Here is a 16,169-nt window from a genome sequence, read left to right on the forward strand (position 1 = left end):
GATTGTGGGCATATATGACAGGCAAAGAAAGAAAGGCAGAGAGGCGACAGAAGGAGAGGGGCGGCTGTTATGTGAACAAAAGAGAGAACAGAGGATCAAAAGTGAGGAATAAGCAAATTGAATAAGATGAAGGGAAAACAACAGCAAACATGGAGGGGGGGTGATAAGAGACAGGGAGAGAGGTTGGAGGGAAGCTGGAGGAACACATAGGAGGGGACAAATAGAAGGACTGTTTGTGTGCAGACTTTTGCAAACAAACACTCATACAAATAAAACACTAATGTCCTCCACAAAGTACACCACAGTACAGAAAAAACTGCATTTATAGGTTCTTTCTTCTGGAAGCTACGACTGAATTTAAGGCAAACCAAGACAAAGTGACGATAAATGAAGGGAAGGAAAAGTAATTGTATCACCATTTATTTACTTGTTTATTGATCCTGCTTTCTTATATATTTAATATGTTAAAGGAGCAACATGTAACTTTGACACCTAGTGTTTAAAATGGGTACTGCAGTCCAGAATCAAACAGACAGAGATGTCTCCCCCCGTGTCTCCTCCTTAGAGTCGATGTGCACACAGGGTTGCTCATGTAGCTGACACTGAAGCTTCAGTGTTTAGCCAGCTCTGCGTCGGTCTTGAAACCTTTCTGCGTTCTAACCTCTCTCCATTTATCAAAATAATCTCAGGTATTTACCCTAGTTTTACCACGTTTCCGGTCGTGGATCTTATCTTAAAAACGCAGAGGCTTTTTAGAGGCAGAATCAGATAAATCCCAACCAGTTTGCTTGCCCGCTTGCACCGATGTATTATTTTGTTGTGCAGTTAGAACTGGTCCCATATCTTGCACACAAAGGGGCGTCCAAAACAGCCATGTGGGGTTGCCTTAAAAACGTCTATCTTCTCTTCAAAACAAAAACAGACCATAAGCGAAACTTAGAAGGACATACTGGCTGTTCCATTATTTTCAGAGAAGCACTTTAACATAGCATGTTTTGATAAATGTCTAATAATAAAGAATATTTTATGATTTAACTCAGCAGATATCGCTCCTTTAATGTCTTACTTTTTCTTTATGTCACAATTCTTTAATGTTTATAATTTCAGTTTTAAATCTGTAAAGCATTTGAAGGTTCAATGTATGAATGGTGATTTATAAAAAAAACTTGCTGCGACAAAAAAATGAAATCAAAGGAATGCAATGAAGATCATTCTAACGTGCAAGAACATGAATAATCCTTGTATGATTTTGGTTTACACAGTAAATGTTCAGTTTCTCTCAGCTCTACTTTCTTTATTTTATTAGCAAACTATTAATGGGCTAAAGAAATAGCAAAGGCTAGCCATATTTAAAAGACATTAAAGAACACTTGCTCGGAGCGATTCTTTCTCTCATACATGATCAAAGCTTTTTCCACTTCTGAACTGTATTAATAATAAAACAAAGTATGAATATGTTATACATTATATAAAAAGGTTATAACAGATTATGTGGGCAAAACTTTTGGTGATTTTTAATAAGGAAAACTGTAAAAAAAAAAAAATAATAATTAGAAGTGCACAGAGAAAAAGTCTTCCACTGACTAATTTATGCATAACTGATGCAAAACTTTGATATTTTTTGTTTAGTGAGACTCATTTTATATGTGCTTTTTCTTAATGCTTCATTTGTATAGAAGTTAATTGTATAATATGTAACATTTTACACATTAATATAGAAATATTAAACTCATCCTAACTAAATATATCGGTGAGTAATGTCTTTCTAAAAAGGTCTCCTTCTGGGCGTGTTTGATCTCAGCATTGTGTTCATACGGGAGTTTTCTTCAGCTTGTTTATGTTTCGCTCTGAGGCTCAAATATGTTTCAATAAACGTGAACTGCAGATCCCCGCCTGTAGCATCCTGCCTTTTCTTTTAAAAATAAAATAATTAATAAACTGTCTACTTATATGCATTCTTGAAAACTGTAAATTAATCTTATCTCTAGTTGTTGTCATTCAGATTGTGTTCAATGGCTGCAGCCTTTAACAGCAAATTTGTGTGTAAATCCTGTATTAGATGTTTCCCAGATGCAAAGAGCTGTGACAGTAATATCACAGTACAGTACAGTGCGTGTGTGCGTGTGTGTGTGTGTGTGTATGTGTGTCTGTGTGTGTGTGTAATGGAGGGATGGGGCCTCCAAGATGTTGTGCCCAAGGGCCTATGCATTCCTAACCCGTGCCTGCCTGCACGACAACAAAATACAGACACACAAGGTTAAAGACTAGCTGGACGACGTGGCAGAGCATTTACACAAGGACAGAAACCAATTTCCCTTGAGAGCTAGAATAGATCAAAACAGAGCTAAAAGAGAGTGAGTGTTTGACTTGCATTCATCATAATGTTCTGGATGTGAAAATGATCATCTTTTTCCAAACAAGTTAGGTTTATAGAAGCATCATGTTTTGAAAAGGTTGTGTTGTGTTTAGAGCTTCCTCATGTGCTTTCCAAGTATATAAAGAATACACTCAATAAAGATTTAAAGAAAATACTCTATGTTGGTCGTGGAACTTGGTCAGGCATTACAAAGATATTTCTGTACCAAAAATTAACTGTTTTAACAAAGCTTTCATGGTGGTTAGTGATAGATCATCCCAGCAGCTGCCTTAAGACGGATCACCAGAGCCGGTTTCTCTTCTGTTGAATATGGATTTTTTTTGTGCTCATTTATGTATTTTCTATTTGCAGAAACTTGTTCTTTACTGCTTTTCTGACAAACAATAACAACAAAACACTTCTGACAATTATCTGCACTTGTTCCCTGGCGTTCCAAGACAAACGGAGGGTTTTTGTGCCTTTGGGGCATTAAGATATTTGGAGAGATGCAGATGTACCTGAACACACTTTTTTTTTTAAAATTTACACTGCAGAGAAGTAAACACATACGCACAGAAACCAGAAGAAATATGCATGAATCTCCATACAAAAGGAAACACATAAAAAATAGAGCTGTCAACACATTAGCACACACACACGTGTGAAGAGTAACAACTTCAAGGATGCATGTTGCCACACAAACACACCCACACACAATTTCACTTAAGCAGAAATGTACCCACGTAAACAAACAAATAAGTACACACACATTAAAAACACACACTTTTACAGAGTCTCAAGAAAGCAGAAGCCCACTCCCCATGGCATGACTCAGACTGCTGCAGGGACTGTTGTACAGAGGAGATGCAGAGGGAGAAGGAGGAGAAAGCGTAGAAAGGGGTGGGGGTGGGGGTGGGGGGGGGGGGGGGGGGGGGGGGGTGTTGATGGTTGGGGACAGGAGAGGAGGAGGGAAAAAAGTGCAAGTTTTACAGCTGCAACAAAAGACTTGGAGTTGGAGTGAGGAGGGGGAGAGAAAGAAAAGACGGACAAGCAGGAGGAGGCAACGGATAGGACGAACAAGAGAGATGACAGGCAGAGATAAAAAAAAGTAAAGAGGAGCAGAAGAAGAGGAGGGGGCTTTAAGAAACTGTAAAAATGTTGCTGCTGATAAGGAGTCATTAAATACAAAAAATACACCTTTAAATCTATACCAAAGTGCTTATGGAAAACCAACAAAGGCATATACTCCACAGTTCATTCCCTACCTCATTCATTGAGACGAGCAGTTGTGACTTTAGTTGCCACAGTGACTCATGCCTTTGGCAATTATTAGCCCAACCACACACACATACACTGTATGTAGTCAAACAATGCAACAGTAAACATGTAATCCCCCCAACACATGAGCAAGTCATTTCTTGTACTAATTATTTAATGAGCTTGTAAAGCATGGTTTGTTACACCCTGATGACCTCTGACATTCACTCTGGCCTTTAACAGTGCATGATATTTAAGCTGTATGATGGCGAGTAAAACATTTGTTTAAAGCTGCTGTTCATGCAATTTACCAAATGTATTTTTTTATATAGAAGATTCATTAGTTTGTATTGCTGGAAATGGACTTTGAAATAACGGCCTGTTTTGCATTGATCTTACATACCACTCCGACATGATCCATTTTAATTTGCAATTGTAACATATCATGTAAAAGATCAGAGTGATTATGCAAGACATTGCATGAAGTGATTGTCTCCTAGGCCAGGTCGAGCGGCTATGGCTCAGTGGTAGAGTCGGTTTACACAGCAGCCTCTGCCATCAGTGTGAGAATGTGGTGTGAATGAGTGAAAGTGTGACATGTGGTGTAAAAAGATCTTTGAGTAAACAGAAGACTAGAAAATTGTTACACAAGCTCATGTCCATTTAACAGTCATTCTACAATAAGATAATTTATTATTAATAAAACTTTGATTGGTCTTACTAAAAGGATATATAATAATCAACCATTTTAAGCTGTGTGAAGAAACCAGCTAGAGGAAAGTTCCTTAACTAGTATTTTTTAAAACAAATACATCATGACGTTAACCCAAACAGACTATATCTGCTTTATGTGATCTATATTAAATCTATATTAAATACTTGCCTCATAAGAAATAATTAATTCTATTAAAGAAATATCATTCACCATTATGCTGTATGGGTAAGCCCATTAATTATCTAGCTTCTATCACCACTTGGAGTGCAATGCCTTTAAAACGATGTCTACACTGTGGCTGTGTTGCTTTGAATTTGTCACTAATTAATGAACATCCTTAAGGTAATTAGTATAATTGTTGGAAATAATGTAAAGATGCATAATTTCCGCATTAAATCCAAACACACATACACATACACACACACACACACACGCACGCACGCACACACAAAATGAATTTCAACACATACACAACATTGGATAACTACATGCTGTCCCTAGACAAACTACACATGCATTGTGTTCATGCTGTTAAACCTGCAAGGTGAGCATCAGACTCACTCAAAACAGACTTCACATATACTTGGGTTTTTCTACTTTCTTGGATTTTAAAGTGCAATGTGTGTTGATAATATGGGGTATTTATGAACCAAGAACACCCACCTGGTCTATCTCCATGAGTTTGGGGAAAGCCCCCGGCCACTCGATGGCCACCTTCACGATGTCTGCCGGCGGCGGCATGGCTGACGGGGGGGGGGTGTGGCTGGTCCAGGCGATGCTGTCTCACACCTCTGTCACTGGTATTTGGGAAATCTCATTCAACCCTGAAAGAGGAAAAGAAAGAAAAAGGGCATATTTGTCAAAAACTAGGCCTGGTTATTTGAAATATTTGCACACAGTACAGCCTTTGTATTTGCACTAAACAACTGAGACAAATACATTAGTTTAACGCAAAGTATAAAGATCAAGAGTCAATGAGTCCAAATAAGATAAAAGTATGCAGCATAGCCCTTTACATTATTTCCTGGAATCATATTAACATTTTTATCTTATGATTGGCCTTAAAATGTAAACTTTGATTAAAACTCTGAAGTTACCCATGATAAATTCCTATGCAAACAAACGCTCCAACTCCTTTCATCAGATGCATAAGTATATTTGTATTTGTCCCATGAAATTACTTTTTTATTGCAGCAAACTAATTTAATTTGCAGCCGCTGACACAACAAACATTAGGGCTTGCTGTTGGGGCAGATACAGTCAAGTTGAATTCCAATCAAAGTTAAACTGCTAATGAAGTCACAGCAGGTGAGCAAATAGAAAAGTTGTAATGGTTTTTAAAAGAGCCTCTGTTTAGAAGGGGGGCCTTGCCTCAGTTCAGTCAAGAAAAAAAACAACAAAAATAAATCGCTCTATGACTTCAAGAGTGGTGTTTGAGAGGCCTGTTACTACTTTTTACTGCAGCAGAGGTATACTGTTGTCTGCAGATTCAAAAATAAAGCAGATTAAACTAGAGAGAGCTCTAATAACACTTTATTTACAATACTAAGAACGCAGGAAAAACTGAAAAAGGTTAGCTCCTCCTCTGCCAGTGCTTCAAAGGCTTATTTCACCAATAAGTCTTTTAATGCGGAGCAAACAGCCTTTGATAACATTTCAGTTACGCATGGTAGTTAAGATTCTGGCTTATAATAAATAGACAGGACAGATTTATGTACCAGCAATTGTTTACTATTTTTGACGTTTGTCAATGTTTCAGAATTCCTTTTATATCCAACTAGACAGGTTAAAAATCTCTATCTTCTTTGGTATAAACGATCTCCTGATCAGTTGTCTATCAAATTTGGGAGTATTTTTGTGGTTCACAAAAAAAAGTCTTGGGAAGTCTTTGTTGACCAAAAAATATGATTTAGAACAGTGTATTCAGAGGGGTGCCTCAAGGGTCAGTGCTCGGTCCCCTTATCTTCTTAATTTACACCACCTCACTTGGTGCAATCATCTTGGTTTCTCATACCACTGCTATGCGGACAACAGTTCTTCCTCTAATGGCTACCTGATAGCATCCCAGTCTTGGCACACATTTTGTCATGATGCAGATATCTCAAAATATCTCCCAGTTGCTCGCATCCATTTCAAAACCGCTTACAAAACGGCTCCTACCTATCCAAACTCACTTATCAAGGTTTACTCTCCAACCCACTATTCTCTGACAATGAGAGGTGCCTGCAGTCATACCTTGAAAACAAGGGTGTGAGCTGCAAAAGCAAGACTCTTCTAATTCCCCCTGGTGGCGGAAAAAAATACCAAAGTCCATTTGATCTGCAGAGTCCCAGCTATTACATTAATACATACAAACTCAATGATACTGTTCCTACTAAAGATGATGGTGATGATTATATTCAGGATGGTGTTTATACAGATATCCATCATGATGATATGATGATGACCCTGTTGATACTGCCGTTGATGATTTAAAAAAAAAAATCAGTGCACTTCCTATCAGCACCGGTGTCTGCTCTAACTTAAAGCTGTTTGCGAGCACTTACTAAGATTGTATCCTCCTTTCTAGATTCTTGCTTTTTGTACTGGAAAAAGTTCCTTTCTTTCAAACTTCATCCAACAAAGAGCATTGGATTATAGGAAAATTCTCAAATAGGTTATTGTAATCAACCTGAAAAATAGTTTATTAAGTCATGCTTAAGTTTGGAGACTACAATTATAAAGCATGAACCCTTCTATATAAACATGGGCAGGACCTGGTATTAGGAGTGGAATCAGAAAAGACAAAGTCACATGCATTCATCTTTTATTTAATTTGACTTTAATGTAGTACTAGTCACTTAACTTTTAAGTGCAAACTGTCTTTCAAAAGGAGAGTGGATAATGTCAGGGGAAAATCTTCTAGGGTAAGTAAAACTGGAGGCAAATACAATTAACAGAGACTGAACCAGGAGGAACAGAGTGAAAAAGTGAGATAAGTGTTGAGCATTTGTTTGACGTTATGTCTCCACTGAGCCACAGAAGTGAGGCACTATGAGACTCTAGCAAACAAAACTCATGTTCTCAGTATTTCACTGGTCAAAACACAAGCTGAATCTGAATCTGTACTTTGAACCCACTGAACACTGGTTACTACACGTAACAATATGCCACAATCTATTTTCACACAAATCTTCAGTAAATATCGGACACACAGTCACGGGGGTCTGCTCCCTGTTTTCTTTCCCTGTGCAAGATTTCTGACAGAAAAAGCCTGATTGACCTGAAATACTGTTGCTTTCTAAAATAAGCCTGTTAGCAGCCTGGTTGAAAAACAGCCAAATCACAGTGTCTCCAAACAACACAGAGGGGAAGCTGGGTAAAGCAACTCATGTGTTTGCACTGCAGGGGATCTACAGAAACCCGTCACTGTTCAGTTATCTAGAGGAAAATGTACCTTAGATATCTCAAAAACCAAGAGAGGAAGGCATCAATAATTCACCCAGTAGCCTGTCTAGAAAGCTCAGATCATCCCAGTTCCTGGTAGAGGAGCCTGTTTACATTTTTTATATCAATTCATAATGCATAAAGACGGGCTCAGATTAATTCCTTGGAGAAACTATCGGGAACAGTAGTCTGAGTGTTGATATATGCCGTATCTGTGCAGGCATAATAGTGAGTGATAAAATACAGATCCAGATTATGTGCTAAAAGAGTGCGTGTTTGATGACCGTGTAGTAGCTTAAAGACAGTTTATGAAATAAGACTGGCCTGGCGTTGTGTGTGAGTCACCCCATAATGATCCACATAGCCTTTATTCAAGGGCCTGTTGCCATGACAGCCGTGCATCAATAGCTCGAGATGTGGATGCTTCTTTTCTTATTTTCCGAAGCGCGTGTCATACTCAAGTCACGTTTGTCACAACAACCCCAAACATGACTCACTCACTGAAATCTGAAGGAGTGTGCTCACTGAAGATTAGAGTGGCTCTGTAACGCATGTTAAATACTCTCTGTGAGACTTTTCCCTGTAGCTGTGTATCTTTCTATTTCCCTCCTCCTTCATCTCCTCTCTTGAACTCAATGTAAATGATGTTTTGCTTTTGGATATGCAAAGTGAAGAATGAGATTTGGAAGAAACAAAAAGTGAGGAAAAACGCTGAGACAGAGACATTTTAACATCAGCATATCCTGCATAGAAGATACCTGTTGGCTAAATTCTGAAACAAACATGCACAGCTTTCGAAGTGTAAAAAAACAGCCTTTCTATACTTGAGGAAAGAATGTGTGACGAAGTGATTTCTGCGGTTTTATTCTACACTTGATAGCATGTTTGTCATGTTTTCACAGATTAGCATCCTTCTAAACACTGACTGAAGACACTGAGGCAGTCAATGGAAGCTTAAAAGCTGCAACTTTAGAGAGAAACTGTCAAGATGCTAACAGCTTCTTAGCTAAGCAATAGGAATGCAGCTTGAGGGATATAAAAGTCAAGTCTGTAGAACTCCGTCCGTTGCTCAAGACTGAAATATCTCCACATCTACTGAATGGAGTGTCATGAAATTTGGTACAGGCGTTTATGTTCCCCTCATGTTAAATTGTCATAACTTGACTTTTCCTCCCCCTCGTCTTTGAGTTTGACATTTGTAGTTTTAAGAGGAATGTCTCGACACATTTTGAATGGATTGTGTTGAAACTTATTTCATACATTCATGTCCCTCTTAGTTTTTACATTAGCCTCCGCTGCACATTGTGTGTGATGTTAGTAAGTAACTGTTAGCATGCTGCATGCTAATCTAAAATTGTTATGAAGTATTGCATATGCTAGACTTAAATTCTAAATTTGACCCTTTATTTTTCTGGACACAAGTATAGATTACCCATGTGTGGAGAGATGCTCAGCAAGATTGTTCCTGCTGCCATACAAGCTTTATTCACAACAAGAGAGCATTGCTTTGCTTTTAATGCACCTTCTGCAGGAAAAAAAAACCTTCTTGAGGACAAATCGATCTCTGAACCCATCAACTATCTGATGACAATCAAGCCTTTGGCGTTTTTTTTCCAAACTTGCGATGAGTCAATATTGAGTATCTCGGCCAAGATTTCCTCTTTGACCCACATTGTACAGGCCAGCTACCAACTTGAGACACAATAATGGTGTTGGACATAGGACACAGTTCATCTATATAACCCTAAAACTTCATATAAATGCAAAATGAAAGTGAATTTCAACCCATAAAAAGTAAATGTAAAGCACATCCAGGTTTGTAGCTAAATGCAAAATGCTTCCTACAGACAGCATGATATGGTTGTTGGTTCAATAGATCTCATTTCAACTCTTAAAAAGAACAAACCTTAAAGATCAAACTCATGTTTGATTACAGCTTTTCTGACCTTCTTACTGCTCGTGTATCTTAAACTATAAGGTCACTTTCATATAAAGTTCAGTGGATTCAGGGGTGAAGTTGCAACATTGAAGCATTTTTGATTTGGTTCGGTTTGCTTTCACACTGCACTTTGTCAAGCGCACCAGAGTGTGTCAAATGATGTGTACTGTAGCCACCCGCCACTAGTTAGGACTGTAACTCCAGTCAGTGGCTACTGCAATCCAACCTAATGCTGCACTATGACCAGAAAGTAAACAACTGGACAGTGGAAGAATGGCATCACATAGTGTGGTGTAGTATTTTGATCTATGAGATGGAGATAAGTTATATGTCAGCTGTGTCAGGTTAAATTAGCATATCGACCGGAGTAATGAGTAAACAAATAAGGCTCAGGCATGTGGACGCTCACCTGCAAGAAGGACTGAAGGCTGTAGTTGTTAGCAATGCTAACATTAGCCATACTCTGCAAACCTATTTTACATTGTTTAACAATGGCCAAATTCAACCCACAATCCAGACCCAAGTTTTTAAGCCGACCAGAGTTGGGTTCTTTGGTCGGCACCAGAGTTTTTTTGAGTATTAACACCACCCCAAACCACACAAAGTACCCGACAAAGCGCACCAAAGCGTGTGTATCAAATCCAAATCTGCTGTCAAAGGTCATCTTGTCAGAACAGGTGATTTGCTACAAACCTGGTTTAGTGGATTGTGAGTGAATGAGTAGTTATTTCTGTCTCTGCTAGAGGGTTCAACAAGCTAACAGAACTTAGCAATCACTCATTTCTTTTCAGTTTTTCAGAGTCTATCCCAGCTTCCTTCATTCATCTGTTCATTTTTTTTCTCCACCACATCTGACATGTTCATGCTTTTATGACTCTCTTCTACTTTTCCTTCCATGTCCTTTTTCACTCAGAACATATTACTTGTTGATGTACAGTACTGTGTTCTTTATCTCATTTAAAGCACATCATCCATTAGTTTTCCATTAGTTTATTTGCACTTATTTTTTGTATACCGTGAAGACCATCAAACCTCTATAGGTTAACTGGGCTCTATTCCATCAAGGTATTGTAATCTGTGTGTGTGTATGTGCTCAGTTAATCTGTCTTCAAGTGCTCGCCCACCTGCTGTAACCAGAGAGGCATGTGCCGCTGGGTTCACAGTGGCCAGAATTCCTCAGGATTAGCTCCAAAAGAGTGAAGACATTTTATTTTATTTTTTTTAAATCTCATGTTACCCACAGGAACGTGTGATCTGATCTGCAGCCAGCAGTTGAAACTTAAAGAACAAAACCATCAATAAATAGATGAGAGAGAGGGTAAGAGGAGGAAAAACAGAGGAAGAGAGGAGGCCTGTGATTTGTTTGGGCAGCAGAGGAGTGCCAGGTTTCACCTCAATAATTCATGATGTGTAATGTGAGGGTCTCACAGTCTGCAGAGGGAGGAAGGAGGGAGAAAAAAGAGAGGAGAGAGGAAGGTGAGAAATGCAAGTGAACATGAGGAGACAGAAAAGGAGGTAATTAAGACAGACACAGACAGTTCACATGGACTAATGATGTTAAAAGTTGATCATATGAAGATGAAGGGAATGCAGTCTTGAGTTGAAGGTCAATGAAACAGAGGATGGAAAAGTAAGATAGAAAGAGGGTTACAGAAATCAAAAGACATACAGCAGTGTATCAAGAAGTGTCAGAGTCAAACTTTACCGTACCATGAAAAAAACCCAATGAGATTTCAATGATACCAGCACTTCTATCTTTTACGGTTTTTCATTTTTCAATACCCTTGCTGCATTTTCCTTTATCGATTCCCTCAAGAAAGGCCAACAAATGTTACAGTCAACAACTGTTTTGATAAAGATTTGTACAGCAGTTGGTAACATTTAGATTTTCTTAGTCAGATCCGTTTAGCCTGCCTCCATGGCATTTATGTAAACATAACAAGAGGTTTGACAAAATATAAATTTACTGATATATAGTGATGTATAATCAGTTTAGAGACAAAACAGTTATAAGCTTTCTTAGTGAAGTGACACCACAAACTCCTTTTTCCTCTCCATACAGACTCCTTATTGCAAAATTCAAGCAGCGTAGATGCACTACTTTGACATTGTTGTTTCGCAATGTGCAACTGTCAGAAATACTTGCACTTTATAAATTTAATAAAAAAGCTCAGAGGCATACAATACCAATGGACCGGGCAATGAGAAACTGGTACTAGATTCCAGATTCCTATCCCTCCTAAAAACTGGAAGAGAAACTAAGAACAACTTGTCTGAGAATTAGCCACAGAAAGCTGTGAAGCACATTATTCAGTGTTAAACCAAAGTTACATAAACAACTTCGCTCACAAGTTTTATTATGCAATTCATGGCATTTAGCTTTTTTTCTCCCACAAACTCTGCTAAAAAAAAAAAATCATTCAACAACTTAATTGCACGTCACTCAATTGCTGTCAAAAAGTTTCATTAAAACATCCCCGCATAATGTGGTGAAAAAATGAGCTTGTTTGCTGTATTAAAGAGATTGTTTTTTACACTTTGAAGTAAGTTTTAATTCAAACTTTTTCAGGACTCATTGGTGAAGACAGAGAGAGAGAAAGAGAGAGGAGACAAACAGATTGAGGCTTGGAGGCTTGAATAAGAAGGGAACTATGATCCCAGTAAAACAAATACTTTCCTGCAGATCCCTCCTGGAACTTTATAAGAAGCCTGATGGTGTGAGCGGACATGAGGCAGCAGCTTTGACAGACAATGTGTGGTCAACCAGCACTCAACCATCACGCACCTCTGACTTTGAAATACAGAAAAGACAAGAAACACTCTATCCTCACTAAGTCCAGATTTAAAAATGTGGTTATTATTGTGATAGGCTTTTGACACTTAATTTGGAGCAGTCACTACAGGCCTGACGCAAACTCAACAGCACACTTCAGACCACCTGTGGCATCTCCCCAAGTCATTTTGACACCTGACACACACACATATATGACAAACAACAAAGTAATTCTACCAAAGCCTCTCTCCTCCTGTATCATCAGTTTTCCACTAAACAGCTGGATTTCATAAACTTCATTCTTCAACCACTACTGATTATTTGGTAGTGACTTAAAAAACATATTGCTATTGTGATATCCGCTATACTACAATACTGCACTTTTGAAAAGCCCATGTCAAAACCGATATCATCATGTGTCCTCAGTTAGGGAAGGCGCTTCTTGTTTTGCTCTTAAGTGTTTGTGCACATAATGTCAAACACATGTTAGAAATGTATGTTCCCTTGTCAATTTTGTGTTGTCTTTGGTAGCTAGTTCAGTTCTTGGTTTTCAGCTAAAAAATGTTTTGCAGCTGCTCCGGTCAGAAAACATATTTGGCTTTCAATCAAGAAAACACTCGGTGTAATGTTCTACCATCCTAAAATCACTGCAAAGGAAGCATCTTTTCTAACAGCCCTGTCCCTTATTATCATCCCCTCAACTTAAAGTCAACCTTTGAAAAGGCAACACATACAGAAAGTGTAAAGTCTAACATGCATTTTTTTATTCCATTTTGTTTTCAACTCTGATCACTGTAATCTTCCAGCTCCAACTTCTTCTTCACGAAGCTACTGATTCAACGTCACGTATCTCAGCTGCTGACAAGCTTCTATTTTTTGAGAACACAGTTTAAAAAACCAACAAGCATGAAATGAATGGAAACCTCAACCTGCAGCTATCTTGATCTCCGTGCTTGTTTCACACACGAAATAGTCCAGCAGCTACTCAAGAAACCCTGACTCACTCTGAAAATGGGAATAAATGTGTTTTAGGGTAGTCAGACTGAAATTGTAAGGGTTTGAGAACATTTCAATCTATTATTGTCATAATAAGCATCAGCAAATAATCCAATTTGGGGAAAAAAGCATGCTAACAATAACAAAGAAAAAACCTTCTTAGCTTCTTTTACGCACATGCCAAGACGCATGCAGAAGCACAAGGCCAGCCTGTCAATCATAACACTTCTCTTGGACTAAAAATGAATCCTCTTAAACTTCCACATCCAGCAGCTAAAGCTCTCATGTGCTTAGAGTGAGTGTGTGACATCAAGTTAACAGTATGACGTGCATACTGACTACAGAGTGTAAAGTTATGACTCAACTACCGTATATGCAGACATCTGTGTGTGTGTGTGTGTGTGTGTGTGTGTGTGTGTGTGTGTGTGTGTGTGTGTGTGCATTTGTGTTAACCTATGCGCTGGATGGATTTCAAAAGGACCCCTTCTAGCTCTTCATCTGATGACTCTACAAAGAGCACGCCTAGCCACAGGGGCCTCTGCCTGTGTGTGTGTGTGTGTGTGTGTGTGTGTGTGTGTGTGTGTGTGTGTGTGTGTGTGTGTGGGGTTGTTTTTTAGAGACTACAAAAAGAGCACCATCCTTTATCTGAGAGCTCAGACAAAAGCCAACGACACAGAGGAAGATGTGAGAGAAGGACTGAGTTATTGTTGCTTCGAGCCTTCTCACACCGACAAGTCACACACACACACACACACACACACTGGCCACAGGATGGTCATGTTACACCCCTTAAGGAAAGGTGTGTGCATTTCAAAAATACAAACCGAGACAAACACACACAAGTAATTTATTGCCCTCTTTGGTTCAAAGTTTCAAGCTCGTTTGAACTCTGGCCACACCCAGCAGTGATGTCATGGAGCCCTGACACAACATGGACACAGGTTTGTGTGTTCAGTTCAAGCCTCATTTAAACTGAAACAAGGATCCCATTCCTCGATCTAAAGAAAACTTTCAACAAAACCAAACTGCAACATTAAGCAAGTTATGATTGTGTTTGAGTTTACAAAAGTCATACAATTCTACATTTTCTCAGCAATTTTTTTTTTTTTTTCAAATAATCTGACCTTCTAATTCATTCTCACCAACACTAGTGCTTTAATTAGAATGTTTTGAACAAACAGCATATTCCTTATTGCTCCTTGGAGCTTGGAGCCCTGCATGTGACTAATGGATGCTACCGGGTAACTTAAGTGTCCATGGGCGGTTCTAGGCAGGGGCCAACAGGGGCCAGTGCCCCTGTAACACTGATCTTGGTCCCCCCTGTGGCCACCCCTCCAAAAGTAAGAGCCCCCCTAATAACACACTGGAATTTGACTCAACAACCGGACTCACAATCTAGTATTGAATGCTGTTACTGAAACAAATATAAATCATGGTATTTAATGATGTGTGCTATTATTTGCCATAATATATATCCATATTTTTAAGCGATCATCTTTATCTTTTTTCACTTGGGTTTAATGTTCCCCTCTGACAAAACAACTGGCCCCAGTTTGGCCCCCTCAGTAAAAGTGGTCTAGAACCGCCACTGTGTCATATATTGAAGATTTGGGACACATACCTATCATTCTTAGTTGGCGGTTTAGGAGTGAAACATCTTGCACTGGCAAAAAGATGAAAGCTTAAACTCTTTATCCATTTCTTTATTCCAACCATATATTAGCTCCATTATCTATAATGTCTATATAATATAATGACTATTATCTATGTTGCAGGACTTTCCATTCCAACAAGGTTGAGGTGACAAAGTTGACTTATTGTGCTGGAAGTTTAGTTTGGATAAATTCTTAAATCTACTCAACAATATTTCCACTTCCTCACTGGAAACTGTAGAAGTAACCTTTGGAATAGATTCCTTTGGTTGGGGGGAAATTAAAACAGGAACACACCATCGTCCCAAGAGCACAACACCACACCACACTAAGAATCTTAAAAATGCAACTATGGTATGCCCAATCCTTAGCAGACATATACACAAAGACATACACAACACCCAGCCCACAGGAAACACTGCTGGCTCTAAGACAAAGGGCTGACAGATCAGCTACAAATAAAGGAGAAGGACAAAAGGAAACGGGGGAAGGCTGGGGTCAGGGTTTTGAAATATGACTTCATGACTCAACCAAAGGAGGAAGTGTCGTCTGCTCTTTAAGACTTGACATGCATTAAAACCAAGAAAACTCTCAGACGAGAAATGTTCCCCACAAAGAGCGAAGGACTTAATTCGAACATAGTTTTTAGGTGAATGAAACATTTTTAATTCACTTTGCTTGCTGGCGTCTCTCTGTGTGACAATTGCAGAGACTGTGTTTCTCTGGTTGTCACTGAACTGCTGCAACCAGGATATCCTGTCAAACGTTGGTACCTGCAGCTCGTAACAACTGTCAGGCTTAGCAACCCCCCCTCCTACACTGTTTAAAGGACAACAAGTCAATTCCTCTGCCTCACAAATTCAGTATACAGCTGAATCGACTGTAATCTAGTCTAGATCCAAAAACTGTTCACATGGAGAATGAGTGAAGCATGGAGCTACAGAGTAATGCTGAACAAGGTACAAGCCTAGCATAAATAGCATTTTGCGAGCAGAGCAAGCTTGCAATTTGATATAAACAAGTGAGTCAGAAACAATTAGTGGTGCTTGGATGGC

At 38.9% G+C, this 16,169-nt stretch overlaps 1 protein-coding gene across 5 annotated transcripts in view; it reads right to left on the reverse strand.

The window, feature by feature from the left end:
• Positions 1–16,169, reverse strand: part of elmo1 (engulfment and cell motility 1 (ced-12 homolog, C. elegans)) — a 100,179-nt gene that overhangs the window by 56,890 nt on the left and 27,120 nt on the right. For all 5 annotated transcript variants that reach the window (XM_061060319.1, XM_061060317.1, XM_061060321.1 and 2 more), the window contains exon 2: positions 4,992–5,152. In XM_061060319.1, coding sequence (XP_060916302.1) covers positions 4,992–5,069 — 78 coding nt within the window. In that variant the 5' untranslated portion in view covers positions 5,070–5,152. The remainder of the gene's footprint in view (positions 1–4,991; positions 5,153–16,169) is intronic.

Source organism: Labrus mixtus, chromosome 16, assembly GCF_963584025.1.
Source record: "Labrus mixtus chromosome 16, fLabMix1.1, whole genome shotgun sequence".
NCBI lineage: Eukaryota > Metazoa > Chordata > Actinopteri > Labriformes > Labridae > Labrus > Labrus mixtus.